The following is a 15,459-nucleotide window of genomic DNA, read 5'->3' as shown; positions in this document are numbered from 1 at the left end:
TCTAGAACAGATGTATTGGTCACATAATCTGACCAGTGGATGTTTAAGATTGTACGGAGACAGCGTTGATGGAAGCGTTCTAGGAGTTGCAGGTGGTGGTGGTAGATGACCCATGATTCGGATCCATATAAAAGAGTAGACAGCACTATGGCTCTGTAAACACTGATCTTGGTACTTTCCTTCAAGTGTTTATTATGCCAGACTCTCTTATGGAGTTTTCCGAAGGCACTATATGCCTTTGGTAACCTGTTGTCTATCTGTCCGTCAATCTTACCGTCCGAGGAGATGAGGCTGCCTAGGTAATTAAACTGCTGGACTGATTTGAGCTCTGATTGGCCAATGGTGATATGGGGATGATGGAAGACTTCCTGAGGTGCAGGTTGATAGAGAACTTCTATCTTCTTTAAGCTGACTTCCAGCCCAAAGAGCTCAGCAGCCTCTGCAAAGCAGGATGTTAAACGCTGCAGAGCTGCTTCTGTGTGAGCGACAGATGATGTCATCAGCATAAAGCAGCTCCCGGACAAGATGATTTACAGTGAGGTAAATTCATTGAGTCCACCTGCTTTGTCTGAACTTAATTAATTAATTAGTACTTTAAGATTGGGGGTGGAGTGGGGTGTGCATGTCAGAGTTAAGCAGGTAATCTTCCCCAAAACTTCCTTATGAGAGCAAAATGATACCAGATCTCTGTTTTAGTCTTATTATGTCTTGCTGTTAAAATATTTTTGCAGGCTCTGACTGTATTTGCAGGTGTGGAAATATATACAAGAAACATGAAGTCAAAACCACCTTCCACTCAGTAAAGCTCACCCCTGTGTTTGCACTAATTGAAGGTAGAAAGGGTATGTGATTTTGTTTAGATCACTTGGCAGAGATATGCTCAGTTGCCTTCATTGCTTCTCCACTGACCTGATGAGCCACAGTAGGACAAAGACACTGAAGTTTGCAGCCAGCTGGCTGTTATTTATCTTCTTGATTTAGCCTTTCTGCTAGTGAATTTCAAAGCTGCCATGTGTAAAGAGAAGAAAAAAAAATACAATGTTTACCTGCCAAGTATTCCTCAAATTACAGAGACTGACAGTGTTTTGTAACTGGCATGGTGCCAAGGATGGTGGGCCTGACAAAAATTGGCTCCACTAAAGTGTAAATATTTCATTTAATTTGCTGAGACTGGCAAATTTAGTGCTTCTGAAAGTAAGACGTTGATAATGCCAGCTAAATCCAGGAATGGTAGAGATAGGTTAGGTCTTGCCTGCAGAGGTTTTTCAGTGCTCTATAATTTCTCACCCTGCCCTTCCCCTGCTAGACTGTCACAAGGCTGTTTTGATGCACCTCATTTCTAACCTAGCACGTTAGACATGAACATTCATGACCTTGTCTGTATATGGAGACCTAAGATGTAAAATGCACTAAATTCCTGATCTGCATTGCCTTGGTTATAAGAAAATACTTTTGTTCCAAAACCCAGGTTTTTCAATGGCAGGAAAACAGCAAGTCATTTTCAGAAGCCAGGGAGCAGGAAATAAATTGTACAGCAACATATACAGAAAAGAAGGAAGCCCATGAACTTTGATAGTACTCATAGAATAAAGTGAAGGAGCAAGAAGGCAGTGGGCTTTCCTTGTATAGCCATGGTGCATGCACATCTGGAATAATAAAGTGGAAAAACTTCACAGAAAAGCAATATGCAATCAAGGCCAGAAGGGACTGAGCTGAGGAAAGAGAAGGGAGTTAAGTGTGCCAAGGCTGGCTGAGCTCAAAGGAGGCATAGCTCTGGTAGTGAAGGTTTAGTCCTGAAATAAGAAGCATGTCACACAATGAAACAGAGAAAATAAAAGTTTTATTGGGAATCTCAGGGAAAATTCTTGACACTGAATGCGTACCTGCCTATGGAGTTGTGCAGCTGAGTGTGACACATGGACTCCTGCAGCCACTGAAATATATGCTAATCCTGCACCACAAGGAGATGAGTTGGATGCCTTTGCTTACATCTTTGTTTCTGAATAAAATTCTTGTAACAATATCAATTCTCAGAGCTGAAAGGGGGAATTGTAAGAATAGCAGAGGGGGACTCCTGACATTTGCTAGATATTATGCGTATTAAAATGTGCTAGGACGCTTGAATTGTGCCTCTGGTAGCTATTACAGTTAAGCTGTGAATGGATCTGGAAATTATAGTTAAATCCACAAAACTTCTCATGTTCTTTGCCTAAACCAACTCAGTCCCAAGGCTTTTCACGTGGACTTTGTACATCTTCTGTTGTCTCATGGCACAAAGATACTGATGGTAAGAGCCCGTGGTGTAGGTAGAAATAGCCTGAGCTGCTGGGAAAGTGGGGAGCTGAAAAACTAAGGCTGAAACTGTTTCAAGATGCCTCATCACTAAGAAGGGAAAGTTTAATTGATGGTCTGGAACAGAAACTCTCGTACATCTCTGCAGCTCTTCTGCTATGGAAGACTGTACTTGTCACTTTGAACTGGATTTGAACCCAGAATGCAGTTCCACAAGTTTATAGTGCCAATGCAGCCTTAAAAGACTGCTCATTAACTTTAAAAGCTTTTCCTTGGCTTCTCTTGCAGAGCACAAAAGCAGATTGTGGGGTCAGGTGCTGGCATCCTCATTTTATACAGGCCAGCTGCCTCCTGCCCCTTCCCTGTCTCTAAGGACCTGCACCATGGCAAGTTCTGGACAGCTCCCTCCCCGTGCCTAAGATCTCCAAAGTCCCAGGCTGAGCTCTTTTAGGAATATTCAAAATGCTTTGTTTGCCCCTGGTGTTTTGGAAAGCTATTTTCTTTACCTTTGTTACATAACTCCTGCTATGTTACAGACTCCTGCTGACTAAACTGCACCAAAGTCACTCTTCCATAGACACTCCTGATAACAGTAGAGGCCAGGAGCAAACCATTCTCAAAGACTTGTTGCACTGGTTTTCAATTTTTAATTTATTGCTTTGGAAGCTGAGGGAGGGAAAGAGGGAGAAAGACAAAGAAAGGCCTGGAGGCAAGTGGCCCTGTGAGAGGCCCAACGGTCCTGCATCCCAGCCAGGCCCCCAGCATCCTGGGCTTTATCCCACTCTGTTTATCATTGCTCCATAGCCAAGCCCCAATCTAGGGCCTATTGTTAGGGATGGAAGAAGCATGTGGTGTGCCAAAGAAAATGTTCTGTGTTTTTCTGAGTGCCTGAGCATAAGTCAGCAGGATCCTGGGAGCTACCACACTAGACAGAATCATTAGTTACTATGCCAACTACTTTCTAGCAGCTGGTGCTCACAGAGGATTTGTACTGAAAGCTTTCTAGACTGGTCATGCCACCTGAATGCCCTCTGGGAAAGAAACTGCTGCCCCGGATTGTCTGACATTCCATGGCAAGGTGGGAGCAGTGATTTATAAATGCATGGGGTTCCCTTATTGTCAGCAATGGCCCTTGTTCATCCTAAGCTCCAGCCTTTACGGGAAAAGATGCAAAAGACTTTCATTGTCAGCTTGTTTCCTTGTTTAAAAGGAAGATAATTCTTTTCTGAGTTTGCTAGACCTGCAGCTATACTGATTCCTGCTGTGATCCTATCAGTTCACAGAAACTAAGCAGGTTTAAGCATAGAGGAATATTCTTCAAGAATGCTGAAGCTTCATTTACACAAGTAATTTAAACCTAGTTTGCACTGCCTTTCAATGGAGTGTAGGCACTTTTCAAATACTTCAAAAGTGCCTGCTTAGTGAGTGCTATATGGGGAACACCAGTGTACTTCACAAATTGGTATTTTTGCCTGCCACACAGGAGCTGGTATCAAACAAGTGCCCAGCTGTATCACTGGAAGAAGGTTTCAGTCAAAATATAAATGGAAGGCCAATTTGTAGTATTTATGAGACTTAAAAATCCTTAATTTTTGAGGGGACCATTGGAAGCTTTAAACCCAACTCGTATGTAAATTGTGCATTAAAAGTTGTATTCTAAATCCTTCTATTCTTGCACTGCTGTCTGCTCTCCTGATTATTTTCTCATAGTTTCACATATTTTTCTTTGTACTGTTCTCTACTGTTGTCTTTTAATATCTGGTATTACTCATCCCAGCAGTGCTTGTGTTATAGTAAACCCTGCTTTGTCAGATGTTTGAATAAGTTCCTTAGGAGTGATGGGTGCTGGAAGTGTGGGTTATTGTTGCTGGTTACCAGTGTCATTCTTTTAGTACAGACTTGCTCTATGTCCTATAGTTCTTTGCAACTATGAGATTTTCAGTAGCTGGTGTTCTGGGCTTTAGTCTTGTCTACAACTTCAGTCCTTGGAATTCCCTTCAAATCTTTTTGAATTGGAAACAGAAGCCAGCTCTCTCCTTTCTTGTAAGAGCTGATAACCACATCCCTTCTGTATGGAGACTGGATTTCGTAGAGACTTTTTTTTTCTGTAGTCAATGAATAAATCTATTAGCATTTTGTTAGTATATAGTATTTTAGTGCACTGGCATTAGTAGCTAGTATGGGTGTAGGTAGTTGATTGCATAAGGGTTGCTTGTATTAGAATAGAACTAATGAATTGGAAAAGGGAACTAGAACAGAACAATAATTTGGAACCAGAAAATCTAGAAATGAATGTATGGCATTCTAACACTTGTAGACTGGGTTCCAGTCATAACTGCATGGAGATGTGTTGACATATCCATGAAAATGGTTTCAGAAGCAAACCTGTATCTTTTGTGATGCAGAAAACTGCAGCAGGGAGGTTTTGCTGTCAGTGAAGAGGAAGAGGGAATGCTGGCCCAGCCTTTCTGAAAACTACTGTTGAAAGAAAGGAACACAGTGGATTTCTTGCCAAAAACACTGAGTAGCCTGAAGAGCTGCTGGAAGGACAGAATCTTGCTTACAAAGGATGGGCCATAATGCCAAAAGCTGTGATTTCCTGTACACAGTGAAGACCTGAATCCTGGCCAGGTCTCTAAACTAAGCAACTCAAAAATAATCCTGAGCAAGCTGTCAGAAGATTGCTCACAACCAGCCTGGCTGACAGAATGAAACCAAATCTTTTCTGGTGCCACAGGCAGGAATTTCTGTTTCCCATTTGCGTGTGTGTGCGCCTCTGCCTAGCTCTGTTGTCTGTACATGTGAAGAACTGAATAATCAGTCAATCATTAGTTCAAGCAATAATCCTGAATTATTGACTCTACAATCCTTATTTCCATTGGGAGCGTGGAGAGGTTTTTTCGCTATTTTTGGCTTTGCATAAAACAGTGTGAATTGTGAAAAAGCTTATAATTCAGTTTGAGGTATTTATATACTCTCCCTAACATGTGCACTCTTTAGTATCTATTAAAATGTGAGGTCCTCTACAGCTTTTTTCCAGCCTTCATTATGGTGCTGAGCCAGCTGGCAGAAGAGCCAACTTCTCCTTAGGGGTGCAAAGGTGTCATGCTTCCATAAATCATCCGACAGGCAGAGACAGAGAATAGGAGATGCTCCATGGTGTGTTCCTGTGAACATGGGAAATAGATTGAGAGCTGGAGTGTTTCTCTGGCAGCAGTGTATTGAGTCTCAGATCCTAAGCCCCATTCACTGCCAGGGCAAACATTTGCCTTAGATGTAATATCAGCATTTGATAACATGTTATGTGAGGACTTCCCAAAATTGCAGATGAAACATTTCTTTACAAAAGTGACCTTAAGACTGGCAAATGCACTGGCCTTCTATTGTCAAGTATTGAATGTTTATATTATAGAAGGTTGAAGTTACGTTTTGCAACATAATCCATAAATGCAACATAATGTGTTTATGTCAGTTTCTGTCTATAAAGAAGCAAAACCCCTAGAAGCCAACAGAAGCATATTTAATCCAGAAGGATTCTGCTGGCCATGAGGGTAAAATCTATTTAGGCAAGCAACAGCATTTTCAATATGGTATCTAGAAAAAAAGTAAGTTCTCTTGTGTTTTGTCATGTGGAGAGAAGGTATTGGAACTGCGGGGAGTTGTGTACAAGACTGTGCTGCAAGAATATGTTAGCCAAAGTTATTGTAGTTTTATTTGATCTTTTTAAAGGTAGTTCTTTGTGAAGATTTAATAACATAGTTTCAATGGTGCTTTCCTGGGTAATTTAAGCTAAGCTTATCTGGGCAATATTACGTCTTAAAGAATTTATTTTGGGGTATATAGATCATATATTGGTTAAAACAGAAAAAGTGGGTTAAACCAGGTTAGAAACCAAATGAAAACATTGAGATTCATTGAACAAAGGACAAAAGTTGGAGAAAGGCAGGAACGTTGGTGCATTTTTAAAAATCAGTCTTCAGGTTTTTGTAATTGCATAACAGTTCATCCTTTGCCAGATATCTCAAAACAAAAGAACTGAGGATCAGAGAAATGTTAATAAAGTTCTGCCATTTAAGTAGTGGCCCTCACATTGCAATCACTATATGTCGTACGTGTGGCACAAAGCCAGTTTGGCTATCAGCAGGTCTGATTTTAGTGGAGTTTCATTTACATCAGTTTTGCCTCCTTTATTTTGTCTTGACTTTTACATTTTAGAGATAATCACTCAATCTTTAGCTTCCCAAGCATTCTTTTGGATCAAAGGATGAATTTTATGTATTGCAAGTTCTGAGCTGGAGGTAGATATGAGAGCAGTTGGAATAGACATTACCTTCTAGAATTAATCATTTAATTTGAATGAATACCTTAAAGTGTGCTTGACTGAATTCTCTAACTTCTTTCTTAGACCTGAAACAGGTTTAGTTTCAGAACCCTGATGCATGAACAACACTGGCTGCATTTTTGCAGAGCAGATGACTACCTGGTTCAGTGTCTTGCTCAGACAGAGCCCATGGAAGATTCTGTGGGAAGAGCACTGGGTGATGCTACAGAATGGTCATACTTCCTCAGTATTCTCTGGGACTTGATAATCAGTGATTTTCTGGCCAGGAGGTGATATCTTTTTATATAAATAGTGTTAGTGGCTCTTGCTTCTGCGAGTTGTCTAATCATTTTTGAAACCCTTTAAATTTTTGGCATCCTTAACTTCCCATAGTGAGAAGGCATCCATAGTTTAATTATGTGTTATGAGAAAAACTACCTCCTTTTGTTTGTTTTAACCTGCCCACCTGATGACTTCATTCAGTTTTTCCTATGTTTTGTAGTATGAGAGGTGAGTGATTGTTCCATCTTCTCCTTCTCCCTGAAGCTTGTGATTTTATAGATGTATTTCCTATTTTTTTCAGTTGTCATTTTTCCAAGCTGAAGAATCCCTATTTATTTAGTCATTCCTCAATATATAAGTTGTTCCTTACCTTTGATCATCTCTACAGCATTTCTGTGTACTTTTTCCAGTTCTACTGTGTGCTTTTTGAGAAGGGAGAAGGGACAGGAGTTAGAACCATCCTCAGTGTGCAAGAGATGTATGCAATTTTGGTTTATATGGTAGCATGGTAGTGTTAGTGTTTTTGTTCTCTATACCTTTCCTTGTAAATCCTTACACTGAATTTGCTTTTTGAGAGGATTTAAGTGATGTTTTCATAGAAAAAAATCTGTTATAGCTATAGTTATAAGGTTTCCTTCCTGAATAAAATAAGTAGTTGTAGTGGGTTGACCCTGGCTGGATGCCAGGTACCCACCAAAGCCACTCTTTCACTTCCCTCTGCAACTTGACAGGGAAGAGAAAATATACCGAAGGTTTCACGAGTTAAGAAACAGGAGAGATCACTCACAGATTTCTGTCATGGGCAAAACAGGCTTGAAGTGGGGGTATTAATTAAATTTATTACTAGCAGAATCAGAACAGGATAGTGAGAAGTAAAATAAATCTTAAAAACACCTTCCCCCCACCCCTCTCTCCTTCCAAGTTCTACCTCCCCTCCCCCAGCAGTGCAGGGAGACAGGGAATGAGGGTTATGGGCAGTTGTTGTTTCTGCCACTGCTCAGAGAGAGGAGTCCTTCCCTGTTCCCGTGGGGTCCCTCCCAGGGAGACATTCCTTCACGAACTTCTCCAGCATGAGTCCATCCCACAGGCAACAGTTCTTCAGAAACCGTTGCAACGTGGATCACTTTTCCATGGGGTGCAGTCCTTCAGGCACAGGCTGCTCCAGTCTGGATTCCCCCACAGGGCCCCAAGTCGTACCAGGAAAACCTCCTTAAGCGTGGGCTCCTTTCTCCATGGGTCAGCAGGTCCCTGCCAGGCCCCTGTTCCGACATGGGTCTTCTCCATGGGCTGCAGGGCAATCTCTGCACCTCCATGATCCCCCATGGGCTGCATCTCTGCACCTCCATGATCCCCCATGGGCTGCATCTCTGCACCTCCATGATCCCCCATGGGCTGCATCTCTGCACCTCCATGATCCCCCATGGGCTGCAGGGGCACAGCTGCTTCACCATGGTCTGCACCACGGGCTGCAGGGGAACCTCAGCTCTGGTGGCTGGAGCACCTCCTCCCCCTCCTTCTCCACTGACCTTGGTGTCTGCATTGTTGTTCACGTTCTCACTCCACTCTTCTCTAGCTGCAATTTTCATCTGCACAATAACTTTTTTCTCCTTCTTAAATATGTTACTATCATTCCTGACTGGCTCAGCCTTAGTCAGCAGTGGGTCCATCCTGGAGCCGGCTGGCATTGGCTCCTCAGGACATGGGGGAAGCTTCCAGCAGCTTCTCACAGAAGCCTCCCCTCTAGCCCCCTGCTAGAGGGGCCACAGAAACCTGGCCACAGAAACCTGGCCACAGAAACCTGGCCACAGAAACCCAATACACTAGTTCAAAGTCTGTCACTGTGTAAAACTAGGATTGTGTTTCCCTGGGTACATGACTTCATAGTTATTAAAATGAATGCCATCTACCTTTTTAATCTGATTATTCAGTAAGGTGATTTTTTTTCACACTTCTTAGTGACTTTCAGTTTTTCACCAGCAGATTTTTTTTTTATTATTTCACTCTTTTTTCCACCAGATCACTTAAAAATCTTTGAAAAGTAGAGATCATTGCACAGGTTCTTTTTGGAACCTCAGTGGTAATTGTGGAAACTGTCCATTTATTCTAGCTCTGGTTTAATGTGTTTTAACTAGTTACAAAATCCAGAAGAGTTACCCCTTAATCCTGTGTTGGCTTACTTTATTTAGGAGTGTTGTAACTGAATTTAACCTAATTTTCTCAACTGAGAAAAGCTGGTGTGAAAAAGTTATTCTAGGCAAACAGACAAATACAGTTGTTGTTTAGTTCAAAACAGAGGTATTGAAGATCATAATCTCTCATAAATTCTGATGAGGAATTAATCAGGTCATTTACTGACCACTAACATGACTTCGATGGGGCTCCTGAATGCTCTTCAGCTTTGTATCTGGTGTAATGTTTGTTTCAAAGGCTGATCTGCAGTAATCCCCAGCCATCTCCCAAAGACCACATCCCAGTCTGAGCACAGTCCTTTGTGCATTTCACCTGTCAGCGTGACCTGGCTTTACTGGAAGGGTAACAGAGAGTCCAGCTGCTTCACATAAGGGTAAAGTCCAATGAGCTTTAACATCAGGGTGGATGGTGGAGTCCGTATTTATGCAGTGGAAGGAGCAGATATGACCCTTGGGATGAGTCCAGGTGACAGCAACCTGCTGATAACCCAGCAGGTGAGCTGGTGGGACTGGGGAGGAGACAGCTGGGGATCATTTCAAAGATTCTTTGTTCCTTGTCCTTTAAAGTTGTGCATTTTGTGGCATCCTGTGCCTAGTAGGCAGCAGTGTTGGGGCGCCAGCACCACACACACATCCATGGATCCAGAGCTGAGCAACTGCAGGTAAAATCACAGTAGGAGAGAGAGGATCATGACTTCATTACTGGGGCAGAAAAGAGGGAGGTGGGTTCAGAAGAGGGAAGCAGCTCTTCCAAGGTTAACCACAAAGCCAGCTTCAGACCTTGAGTTTCAAGACCTCAGTACTGTCAGCAACATTACAGTTGTCAGTTTTCCAAGTACTGGTGAAAGGAAAAGAACTGAAAGACTGAGAATCTTCTAGCAAAAGGTAGCAGGGAGCAAGAGTCGTTTATCCAGTGCTGCACTGGGGTACAGTGCAAGCAAAGGAATGAAGAAACATAGGTTGGATCCCTTGAACAGGTAAGTCTAGAGAAAGCTGTCTACAGCTCGTGGCCTGTAAGAGCAAAAGTAGTAGTGGTGCTCCAAGCAGGGGAGAGGCCCAGAGGGTGGAAGGTAAAGATGCTGCTGAACTCCTTTTCTCTTGGATTATCATACTCTTCTGTTGCTGAGGAGCTGAGTATGGAGAGTGACCCTTTAGTGTTTAGAGTCCTTGTCCTCGGTTTACTTTGAAAGGTTATTTTTGAGGAAGAGTAAATAGGGCTGGCACTTGTCTCTGGTCTCGTTTGAAACATTCTTCTGAATATTTTAAGGGTTTGCAGTGATGAAAAAATTTGTGGAGGAAGGAGCAACAGATTCAAGGGAAGCTGTGACATGTTCACAGAATGTAGGTTGTAAGTTTTAATAAGATCCTGAAGCAAAGAGATTGCAGTTAACTTCCTTGCCAAAACCATGACCTACACTCCAAATCATGGCATAAAAGACACCAATTATCTTTTACATCCTAGTTATTTGTGATGAGGATAGGAAATATAAGGGAAATCTGCCCTGAGAATCCAAAGGAAATACTTGGAAGGAGTGGCTGAGAGATGAATGACAGAGATAACAGAAATTTGGGAAGCTCAGGCATTGAGGATTGAGGGTTTTATTAGCCAGTGTCAGGATTTGGGAGGTCATATGGCATCCTGTCTTGTGAGCACAGAATGTGTGAGTTGCTGGGCCATTGTAGCCTCTTCAGGACACCTTGTGGTCCTGTCAGTCGGCCACCTGCTCTCTGCAAAGCCCCTCAGCCTTATGTGTTGCTGCTGCCTTCTCACCAAGGCTTACAAACTTCAAAGCAAGCCAGTGAGCTCCTTTTGATATTTATCATGTTGCAGGCCACAGCTGAACTCCCACCGTGTAAGCCTGGGTTGTAAGAGCTCCTGTCTCTTTGCAGGAGACCTTTTGTCCTCTGGGAAAGGCTTGCATTAGTCTGATGATAAAAGAAATGAACCTATCTTAACTCATCCCATGTCTTTTGGATTGTAACTGTATGGAGTCAGTACGTACCCTAGTTGCAACCTCACTCAGCCAGTCATTTATCCTCTGTGGGTATTGTACTGTGTGTCTTTCTTCTATTCCACTCTCACTGCAGCATGTGTGTGCTTAGTGTAAGCCTTGTGTTAGTATATTAAAATTTCTACAAATCCAAATAAATAGTGGTCTCATTAGTGATGGGAATCCTTAGCTCTTTTCCTGCTGCAACTCTGCCTCTCATCAATGCTAATCAGCCACAGAAATGCTCCAGTTTAGAGTTCTTACTCTCTTTTTCTTGGTTCTCTTCAAGAGAATGTCCAGTAAAATAGTCCCAGACTGGAATTCATTAAAGTGTTTAGCAAGACTGCCCTTGGCACATGGCACCTCTAGCAGGTGTTGTGCTTGCTAAAACCACTTACTGCAAATTCATAGCTGCCTAAGTATTAAGGGATTTTTTTGAAGCAGCAGTGCCTTATAGGCGGAGTCCTTATATGGAGAGTGGTGAAAACATGATGGCTCTTCTTTTCTCAGGGCTCCAGAGAATCATCATTTTGCCTGTGACGGAGAGATGGAGAACAGTGTCTACAACAGGGTGACAGAGAGTCCACTGGCACATCCCAACTATCAGCTTCACTTTGCTGTGCAGCAACTTCAGCAGCAGAAACTTCAATCACGACAACTGTTAGAGCAAAACCAAGCACGGCAACAGGTAACTAAGAAAAAATCCTACCTGGGATGTAGCAGTGCTGACTGAGTCTTAGATGTGCAGAACAAACCCAGAGACGGTACATGTGGCACAACTTTTGTGAAGAAAGTAGCTTTTAAAGTGTGTTTCAAAGAAATTAATATTACCTGCAGTGATTTTAATAGCATTTTGATGCTGTAGTTCCCAATAGCTTCTTCAATTGCATTAGCATCTTAAGAGCTAGAGGAAATATGAAAAAGGACTTGTATTAATGATGTTCTAGATGACACCTAGATGCCAAAGGTGGACCACTGTGTTTTGAACAGCATTTCCATCCTTCCTGTGGAATCTTCCAAGGTTACAGTGACTTCTTTGATACACTTGTTACCTTACTTTGTTATTATGGAGAGAGAGAGATATTCTGAGTGATGTCCAAAAGGCTTCCCTGCTAAAGTGAGGGAAGTCTTTGGGTGAACAAACCTTCACTCAAAAGAGTTTGGTCTCCCTTAGTAAGGAGCTGTTTGCTGGGCAGTCTGGTATGACTGGACTCCTGTGAACAGAGTTAACACATGGAGGTTCAAACACCCACTCTCCTTCCTGTGAAGCAGGTGAGTCATTAGTCAGGGTCTTTGAGAAAGGTTATAGGCAAATTGCCCTCATCCTTTTCTGGGAGCATCTTGAAGGAGAGGCCCTTCTGCTTTTGCCCCTTGCACTCCTTCTTTTAAGGCCCTTACTTAGCCATGCAGTTTCCACCTCAGCTTTCCTCACCTAGAATCTTCTTGTTCCTCCTTCAAGCAGGAGGTCTTCCTTTCATCTTAATCTGTGGGTGGGCACTTGTGGCTGCTCATGAGCTCAGGAAAGGGCTGTAAAATGGCTTGTGCCTGTGAAGAGGCTGGAGCCGGCCATGGGGCCTGGCTGAGCCCTCTTCTAATTGCTGACATGGAGCTGATGTTATTCTTGGCTCGGAGAGAGCCATTACTCAGGAGTTTCTGTTAAAGTAATTCTTTGTTAAACCTCCTCTTACACCCACAACGTCCCCCTCCTTTCTGTCCTTTCCTTCTCCTTCAGAGCCAAGCAGTTTGGAGAGGCTATTGCCATGCTCAAGGGCTCAGGCTGCACTGAATTTGCCATTAATGAAAAAAGGTAAACTTGGGGGCTTTCAGACTTTCTGTCAGGAAAACCACATCTTAATAAAATGATTGTCTCTTGGATGCTTCCTCTCCCAGTTGACATTGTATGGAGCCAGCCAGCCAGCCCTCCTCTTCCAGTCAGTTGTATTGATCCTCTGATGCCCCTTCCAGTCACGGCACTATCCTCATCTTCATCTATCACCTGCACCCTCTCTATCTTCCTGTCACTGACCTTTTACTTTGTCGACTTAGGTTCTCAGATTTCAGTCCTTTGACTTGGCTTTTCCAAGAACTACCTTCTCTTTTCTGCTGCTTTTATGTTCCCTGCCGTATATCTTCCCACTCAGACTGCTTTGACTTCTGCCCCACCATTCATGCTGGCCCTCATTTGTCCTCTCTTTTTAGCCACAGTTGATGTAGTTTATCCTAGGCTGCATGGCTTTACACATTTCCTAGTCAGTGTCACCTAAGCTACCTACCTCCCATTGCCTGCTGTTTCCCTTCTGTTCCTTCCTATGTATTGAGATCTACTTCATCCTTGTTGTCTTGCCTGCTGTATTCAAGTTCATCAGCCTCCTCTCAACAGAAGAAATATATCCCCCGAGATGGAAAGGCCTATCACTTGAAAGAGTGTCATGATCTCTCTGCTTTGGGAAATGCATCCGAAGTATCTCCGGGCCTGTTTCATCTGATTGTTGAAGTTCTTGTTATGATTAGAAGGCAAGATAGCCATTTGTCAGTTGCTGAAGTACATCTATTAATTAATGTATCTCGAGGCACACCCTGAGTGTGACATGACCATGCAACATGACTAGATGCCATTCTTTCTTTCTGTCTGTGAAAAAAGGATTAGTCATATGTATGACTGTATATATATATATATGAACAAATAACAGAAGCACCATGATTAATAATACAGGCAAATGCTTCCTCTTGTACATTAACCAATTCAATATGCTGGAAGTGAGATGGATGCATTAGAAAGCACAGGCTTTTCTAGTCAAGTATTTGTGTAATACAAATAGACCCATCTACCATGCAGTGGATGTATCTTACCGTGAAGGCTTGTTGTGTACTTCTTTGTTCCAGCACCCACTCTTGGTTGACCACTTTCCAGACACTTAAGAATGATGATGATTTCTCCAGGCATTTAACAATTTGCAGAGTAGCAGATACTGTGTAGGTGGAAAAAGAGGAATAACAACCAACAGTTTTCACTCATTGTATGGGGAAGTTAGTTCATACAGTGTAATACGGTTGAAATAGACCTTTGATGACAGAATAGGTACTTCATTCACTGGACAAAAAGAAAAACACCAAACAGACCAGATGAGAATCTGACAAATAGGTAGAGTGACATGGACCAGGAACAGAGACAGTAGACACTCTGAGAAAAGAGAAAAAGATAGAAAGGGGAAGAGTTTGAACGTGAAGACAAGAAGCTTAAATTGGATATCAATAAAATCAAGGAAAAAGAATTACAAAATCAAACCAAAAGACAAGAAAAACAGGCTTATAGCAGTATTTTTAATGTTTAAAGGAGACTTCATGTGACATGTTATGACCTAGATGTTAGTATCACCACTGCAGTTGGCAAGACAGTTAATACACCCTCATTGTTTACTCTCTAATTGTTTCCTGTACTGGAAAGATGCCATTAGCTGTGAGGGAGTTTCCTTTTTCTGTGTGGCTATGTTCTGTCTGCTTAGCCTAGCATCTACTGGGTTTAGAATTTTATGCCAAACATTTCACATGGGAAAAAAGCTAAATTAAAACAAGAAAAGTACAATCATATGGTGGAATGATCCCCATCAGTCCTGCTTACATCAAAAAGGCTTATGCTAAACAAGACATGAATCATGTTAGTCAGTTGTGTGGGCAGTTATGTGACTACATTTTCAATGAGAAGTTTAAGTAGATTTTATGCTGTAGAACATTGGGCTAAGTTAATCTTAAATAATTCTGCTCTGTCATTTAAAAATAGTATGTTCTCTGAAATATTCCTCATTTTATGGAGTTCAGCAAATTTTTTTCTTTCGATGTTTGTGACTCTCTTCTGAAATCCTTAGAGTTTATTTAGATCTGACTGGGAATGTTGAGTACTCAGAATAATATTCCTAGTATTCCTAGAACTACATTATTCCTGTTTGAAGACACAGGGCTTCTTTGAATGCTGCCTTAAACATCATGAAACTGTTTTCTAAGCTGTTATATATTGAACTGCTGTCAGATTTGCAGTATCTCTTTCCCTTCAATTTCATGTTCATTCTTGTTTTGCAGCTTTCTCCCTCAGATTGTTTTCCCACTAAATGTGCTAACTGCCATTTTTCCTATTTGAGTCTTGTGATGCTGATGAGTCAAAGTCTCAGTCTAAGTAAAACAGAACAACCATCCTAAAAGCAGTAGTCTGTGCTGATTTATACCAGCTGAAATTTTGTCTCCATGTTTCTGATCCTGTCAGTATTATTAGAATTATGGTAATGCCCAGATGTATTAGCTGTCTTTCCAATACAATGATATAGTCCAATCCTTGCCCCAGAGAGCTATCAGTACCAAGAGAGAGATAAAGGAGAAGGCACCAAGTCAATTT

General features: G+C 42.0%; 1 protein-coding gene across 9 annotated transcripts in view; it reads left to right on the top strand.

Annotated features, from left to right (window-relative positions):
• The window catches only part of TTLL5 (tubulin tyrosine ligase like 5), a 131,861-nt gene that overhangs the window by 94,694 nt on the left and 21,708 nt on the right, over nucleotides 1-15,459 (top strand). For 7 of the 9 annotated variants that reach the window (XR_003526705.1, XR_003526706.1, XM_027637667.1 and 4 more), the window contains exon 31: nucleotides 11,586-11,763. The exons of 1 other annotated variant lie outside the window; for it this stretch is intronic. Coding sequence is in view for 6 of the 8 variants with exons in the window: in XM_027637667.1 (XP_027493468.1) it covers nucleotides 11,586-11,763 (178 nt within the window). In the remaining 2 variants the exon portion in view is untranslated. Of the gene's footprint in view, nucleotides 1-11,585; nucleotides 11,764-15,459 lie in introns of those variants that run through there. One more of the 9 variants, XM_027637670.1, reaches the window with a different exon arrangement.

The sequence above is a fragment of the Corapipo altera genome, unplaced genomic scaffold (genome assembly GCF_003945725.1).
Source record: "Corapipo altera isolate COAL_440 unplaced genomic scaffold, ASM394572v1 23, whole genome shotgun sequence".
Lineage (NCBI taxonomy): Eukaryota > Metazoa > Chordata > Aves > Passeriformes > Pipridae > Corapipo > Corapipo altera.
This window is presented reverse-complemented; position numbering and strand designations above follow the sequence as displayed.